Source organism: Dama dama, chromosome 32 (genome assembly GCF_033118175.1).
Source record: "Dama dama isolate Ldn47 chromosome 32, ASM3311817v1, whole genome shotgun sequence".
Classification (NCBI taxonomy): domain Eukaryota; kingdom Metazoa; phylum Chordata; class Mammalia; order Artiodactyla; family Cervidae; genus Dama; species Dama dama.
The window spans coordinates 20,677,663-20,684,309 of NC_083712.1; the positions used below are offsets into that span (position 1 = coordinate 20,677,663).

The 6,647-nt window shown below is 49.1% G+C and overlaps 1 protein-coding gene across 1 annotated transcript; it reads left to right on the forward strand.

Moving 5' to 3' along the window:
- Nucleotides 1-801: 801 nt before the first annotated feature.
- On the forward strand, nucleotides 802-6,376 carry ING2 (inhibitor of growth family member 2). The gene is made up of 2 exons (XM_061134563.1): nucleotides 802-1,134; nucleotides 5,558-6,376. The coding sequence occupies exons 1-2, from the start codon at nucleotides 960-962 to the stop codon at nucleotides 6,226-6,228; spliced, it is 846 nt and encodes a 281-aa protein (XP_060990546.1). The 5' UTR covers nucleotides 802-959; the 3' UTR covers nucleotides 6,229-6,376.
- The last annotated feature ends 271 nt before the right edge of the window (nucleotides 6,377-6,647 follow it).

The following is a 6,647-nucleotide window of genomic DNA, read 5'->3' on the forward strand; positions in this document are numbered from 1 at the left end:
CACGCCGCGTAGTCCCGGCAGGCCTCCCTCAGGGTCGCGGCGGGAAGCGGCCGCCCGCTGCCGCTTTCTGAGGCTCGCCAGGGGCCGCGCTAGGCCCCAGCTGAAGGAGGCGGGGGCGGGGCGGAAAGTCGGTAACACTGGGCTGAGGGAGCGGGACCCAGCTTCCCCCTCCCTGAGGGAAGGACGGAAGGAAGGCGGTCGCCCGCCCTCACGCTTCAGTCCCATTCAGACACTGAGCGGAGAGGCGGGCCGGGCCGTGCTGCCCCTTTAAGAGGAGGCGGGGCGCAGCCTGCCGTTTGGCCGCCCTCCGTACCCTCCCCCCGCCCGGGCCGAGAGTTGACAGACCAATCGCCCGGGTGGCGAAGGGAAGGCGGGAGAATGCGAACCCTGCGGTAGGGCGGTAGGGGCGGGCCCCTGGGCCTCTCAGGAGGGAGCCCTGCGCAGGCGCAGAGGCGGCCGCAGCCGGAGGGGCGGGGGCAGCCCAGCGAGAGAGACTCTCCGGCAGGCGCGGGAGGGTGATTGGGAGAAAAGCGGACAGCGAGAGGCTTGTCAGGGGGATCCGAGTTACGGGGCGGCATTGGTAGCATCTGGGGCCTCCCGGGGGGACCGGAAGTGTCAACGCCCGGGACCCCGGCGCCAGCTCCGCTAGGGGAGGTCGGGGGTGGGGGGGGGGTCCCTGCTGCTCTAGTCCTGGGGAGGGAGGGGGGGGAAAGGAGGGAGCCGCGATCTCGCCCCGCCCCTGGGCTTGTTACGGCGGGGGCGGGGAGTGAGGGCTTCTGTGGGGGGGGGAGGGAGCGGAGATCGGGGGACTCGGCAGTGCCCTCCGGAGTGGCGGCCGGTGTCCCCGCGGTGCCGGGCTGCCGAGCCGAGGAGCCGCGGCGGCCGTGGCTGTTGCATGTGTGGCTGCTGGATGCGGAGGCGGCGGCGGCGGTGGCGGCGGCGGCGGCAGCAGCGGCAGGATGTTAGGGCAGCAGCAGCAGCAGCAACTCTACTCGTCGGCCGCGCTCCTGACCGGCGAGCGGAGCCGGCTTCTCACCTGCTACGTGCAGGACTACCTCGAGTGTGTGGAGTCGCTGCCCCACGACATGCAGAGGAACGTGTCCGTGCTGCGGGAGCTGGACAACAAATATCAAGGTAGGGGCCGCGGGTCCTCCCCCCCGACTCGGGGCCGCCGGGCACGGTCGCTGGGAGCCTGGCCCGGGGAAAGTGCCACTTTTCCAGCTCCCCGAGTGCACAGTGTGTGTGGGGGCCTGGCGTGTGGGACCCGGGGCAGCGGGCCCCCGTAGGTGGGGTTCGCGGCCCTCCCCCCGCTGCGGACTTCTTGGCGGCGGGGGAGGGGTGGTCTCGACGGTGGAAGGGAGCGGTGGCCGCTCGTCAGCCCCCGCTGCAGACCCAGCGGCTGCAGCCTCTGTGGAGACGAAATCAGCCATTTTTTAAGCAGCAAGCTCGTTTGTTCCGGGTGTTCGCCCGCCGGGTGCCGCAGACCCCTCGGCGCCCCGGCCCGGGGAGCGTGCAGCCGGGTGGGTGGGTGGGGTGCCGTGGGGAGTGAGCGGCCGGCCGTGGCCGGACTCCCGCGGGCCCACAGGGCCGGGCTTCCTTCAGCCCAGCCCGTCTCGGGCCCCCACCCCCTGAGCGCAGATGCACTGGAACGTGCTGGGGGGGAGGGGGCGAGGGCGGACTGCGAAGGCGGCCTCCGGGGAGGTCCCTCCCCCGGTGCTCCGGAGCTCCGGGCTCGGGAATCGAGTCTTCCCCCGTCTCTTCGCCCCAGGGAAAGTTCCGGGCCTCAGCCTTTCCCGGCTGCTACAGCCGAATGGTTGAAAGGCTAGGGGGCTCCCCGCGGGGGAGCCGAGGGGTGTGTGTATGTGTGTCTGTGTGTGTGTTGGGGGGGGGGGGCGAGGAGGACCCCCACCCCTCCTGGGGGCGGGGCTTGCAGGGGTGACGTAGGGTGTAGGCGGGGGGCGGGCACGCGCGCTCCCGCCCGTCCGGAAAATGGCTGGTCGCGGGAAGGCTCGGGCGGGCGACGCCGGCTGGTCGGGAGGCGGCCGTGCAGGACGTTAGCTCGCCCTCGGCGGAGTCAGCGTTGGGATTTGGGACACGTTTGTCTATGAATTTTCGACTTTCCCCCCCCAACCACTCAAATCACAACAGAGACACAGTCAGCCTCGGGGACCGTCGCCGATCCCGGCACCGCGTAGGTTCCGGACCTTGCGTCACTTCCGGGTCCCCGAAGGGTGTGAGTTGGTTGACTGGGCAACCGCCTGGCGTCCCTCAACCCCCGGGTCCCTCCTTCGCCGAGTTTAAATGCTGTGGCAAAAGCCGCCCTTTGTGGTCAGACCCAGACAGCTAGGACAGGGAATCGACCTTTCTTACAGAGTGTGTTATTTGTTATTTATCATTGGTGACCCTTTCGCCTGCAACTGCAAGGGGAGGAGTTAACTTAAATGGGGAGCCGTTTGCGGTTAATAATCCCGAATCGAGAAACAGACCTTGGACCTGATGTGGAATCAGTCCTCTGAACTTTAAAAAGATAACTTCTTGGACCCATTCTCAGTTTTTCGACCCGTCGCTAATCCTACAATTTAGTGTCTTAACGCATTTCTGGGGCGGTATTTTGGGACCTGCAGCCTGATAGAATATTTAGTTGTCTCTGTGTCTTGTTTTTTAACCTATAGTTTATTTCTGCCTTTTGAATCCATATTGACAGGACTGGTCTCTGTTGGGGTGGGGGGAGTGACTAATACAGATTACTTACTGGTTGTCAGTTGCTGCACTGAGTTCAGAACATTATCCTATTTAATCTTCACAGCTCAATGAAGTAAAAATTGATTTTGCAGACAAATTTAAATTTACAAGGAGTTTAAGTAACTTGTCCAATTAAGTGGGGAATGTTTGACTCCATAGCCTGGCTTCTTCAGGTGCACATGGTCGTTTTTAAAGTATTTAAATCTTTTTTTTTTTTTTTTTAATGCTCTCCAAAGGTGTTTTTTTAGACATGGAGCACATACCTGAATTGTAACCTAAAAATATTACATGTGTGCTTAAGAGTTGTATGTTGAACCTTTTTAGTTTTTCAAATGATAACTCTTAAGTTTGTAAAACTTGCACGTTTTTACATTTCTTTAAAGACCTGTTTGAGTTCACAGAAGTTAAGATGCTTTCTTTTAATTTGAATTGGCGAGGAATAATTTGTTAACAGGAAATATGCAGTTTTGACCATCTAGAATTGACAGAAGTGGATTTGACAACGTGAGAAACATTATTGGGCCTTGAAAGACTGAGAGATTATAAAAAGTAGGTCCCTTAAGACTATAGTTCAGTTTCAAAAGTAATACAAAAACAGTGATCTGGTTTTTACTCTATGCGCATGCTTACTAAGCTCAACTCTCAGTTTTCTATTAGCTTTGTATACTTGTGTGGTTTTGGTTTTTCATGTCTTTAATTTCTTTGCTAGTTCTTAAGTATTTTCTGCTTTTTGATTTAATATTTACAGTAATAGTGATATAAATTATTTAGACAGTCAAATTTCTTTCCTACCTATTTCATACATTTTCAGAAATTACTGAAGAACCCGAAAAATAGACTTAAGAATTTTTAAAGATAGAGGAATGAAGAAAACAATTGCATAATTGAATGAAGTGTTATTATGTGTGTGTTAGTCGCTCAGTCATGTCTGACCCTTTGAGATGTCAAGGACTGTAGCCTGTCAGTTTCCTCTGTCAGTGGGATTCTCCAGGCAAGAATACTGGAATGGGTTGCCATTTCCTTCTCCAGGGGATCTTCCCGACCCAGGGATTGAACCCGGGTCTCCTGCATTGCAGGCAGAATCTTTACCATCTGAGCTGTCAGGGAAGCCCAGTTTATTATGGGGTGTTGTTATTAGAGAACCTTAATTTTTGTTCCAGTATTCTTGTTCATAATTTCCTTCATAATCAAAGTTTGTTTACACCTTAGCTAAAATTTCGTATTTAATACACAGTGCCTTCCATGTAGGTGTGTAGAATGTGCTTAAAGGGCAGAGCCAAATTGACAGGTCTGGCACAGTTTAAAGACTAGGGTGGTTACCTGTTGAGCTTCAATGTCTTCACATGCAGACATGGTGGCTTCCTCACGGGATTGTGATTCATGAGAAAGTTGCATGTAAGGGACTCAGTAAGTGTTAGTGGCCTTTCTTCTGTCACTGTGTAATTAAGGTGTCTTGAAAATGTGAATATTTACCTCATATATAGTATCTGTGTTGCTATAATTAGCTTCTAATTCCTGATTATTGGATAAGGCTTGCCTTTATTTTTTAAACTTCAATTTTTGTGTGTCTGAGGGGAAAATATATAGCTTATTTTTCCTGGAAGAAAGTTGAGTTCTAAAGAAATCCATGTATATATCTAGCTGGGAAAATGGGCAAGATGTGAACATTATTTTAAAATATGCTGTGTAGGTGTGAGTACCCTCAGACGTGTGGGGGCACATTGTCGGGTAAATAGTTGTCCTTTGTGTGAGTACCTACAGTTTCCAAGGAGGTTCTATTTCATAAGTTGTGTTGAATACATGCTCTGTGTTACCTTACTTGCAGACACCCCCAATGTATGTTACTTATCTAACGTTTTTGTTCTTGTCGTTAGAGTAATGATATTAGAAGATTAAACAGTGATGTGGTATGTGGTGTGATAAATTCCAAGTTAATTTTTGTTTCTGCATCTTTTCTAAGAACTCTTTCAGATAGCATTGTGTCTCATAAGGACAAGAAAGAGGACAGATTTGAATAAGACATTTATGTAAATTTTGGTGACATCTGGAACTATATTTTCAGATTTTTGTATGTCTTCTAATGACTCAGCCATTTTTAGTTGATTTAAGTGTGTCCCACATTCTCTACAGTACCTAAATCAGCAGATAAAAAACTGAGGATCAAATGCTGACTTATCTACAAAAGCACAGTGACCCAATGCTGACTTAACTCTAATTTTGTTAGTAGCTTAGTCAGTTGATGCCAGAACCTGAACCTAAACCTGTTCTGGAAATAGTTTGATTTTCAGAGTCTGCCATGTGATGATATAAAAGAGCCATTCAAGCTAATATCATGGAAAGCTAAGAGTTACTTGTGTTTGCTTTGCTTAATGTCCAGGGGATGATATGAAAGTCAAGGTAGAGAGTGTCTCTGGGGCCATGTAGCAAGTCATGTATTGAACGGTAAATCCTGTAAACATAGTTGGACAGTAATCTAGCCTAGTCCTGGTGAAAGACTTTTGATTTTTAATTAGCCACAGATCTTTTATGCTTTCTAACATAGATTAATGAGTATTAGAGAGGGCTCATTCTTTTTATTAGCTTACTTCTAAATGTACTTTCATGTTGGATAATGTGTGGTCTTGGAAAATAAAATGTTTTTAATGTATTCATACTATACAGGAAAGTGGTTTTATGGCCGAGTTCTTTTTTTTTTTTTTAGTTCTTTCTTACTGTACCAGTTCTGGGAAAAAATAACTAACTTGAAAAATGTCATATGTGCCACCATGCATATTCTTTTTTTTTTTCTGATTTTTATTCTTTCCTTTTTTTTTAGAAACATTAAAGGAAATTGATGATGTCTATGAAAAATACAAGAAAGAAGATGATTCAAACCAGAAAAAACGCCTCCAGCAGCATCTCCAGAGGGCATTAATCAATAGTCAAGAACTGGGAGATGAAAAAATTCAAATTGTCACACAGATGCTCGAATTGGTGGAAAACCGGGCAAGGCAAATGGAGCTACACTCCCAGTGTTTTCAAGATCCTGCCGAAAGTGAGCGATCTGCGGATAAAGCGAAGATGGATTCCAGCCAACCGGAACGATCTTCGAGAAGGCCCCGCCGGCAGCGGACCAGTGAAAGCCGCGACCTGTGTCACATGACGAACGGGATTGAGGACTGTGACGATCAGCCCCCCAAAGAAAAGAAATCCAAGTCCGCCAAGAAAAAGAAACGCTCCAAGGCCAAGCAGGAAAGAGAAGCTTCCCCCGTCGAGTTTGCAATAGATCCCAACGAACCTACATACTGTTTATGTAACCAAGTGTCTTACGGGGAAATGATCGGATGTGACAATGAACAGTGTCCAATCGAATGGTTTCACTTCTCGTGTGTTTCACTTACCTACAAACCAAAGGGGAAATGGTATTGCCCAAAGTGCAGGGGAGATAATGAGAAAACGATGGACAAAAGTACTGAAAAGACAAAAAAGGAAAGAAGATCGAGGTAGTTAAAGGCCATCCACATTTTAAAGGGTTGTCTTTTATATAATTCTTTCAGAATTTAATTTCAGAAAATGTTTTAGGGTAAATGCATAAGACTATGCAATAATTTTTAATCATTAGTATTAATGGTGTATTAAAAGTTGTTGTACTTTGTCTGTGACCTTAATTTTCTGCACTGAATTACCAAATATTTTTAAACCAGGTAGTCTTCAGATCGCCTGATGAAAGGAGCAGGGACTAGAAAAGGGTGGCTTGAACATGATAAAAACTTCACACACCATGCCTATTTCATCTTCACTGAAACTGCAATGCTAATTTGGGGGGAAACACCAAAGTTTTGCTAGCATTTTAGTTCTGTGTGCTTAAAAAAGTTTAGATACAGTTGAGAGTTCTCTGTAAGCCTTCAGATTATCTTGGATAATTT

What these genes read in the sequence shown, in the direction of transcription:
- ING2 (XM_061134563.1), top strand. Translation starts at nt 960, where the DNA reads ATGTTAGGGCAGCAGCAGCAGCAGCAACTCTACTCGTCGGCCGCGCTC. An exon ending in GCTGGACAACAAATATCAAG is followed by an intron (nt 1,135 to 5,557) that starts GTAGGGGCCGCG and finishes CTTTTTTTTTAG; the next exon opens with AAACATTAAAGGAAATTGAT.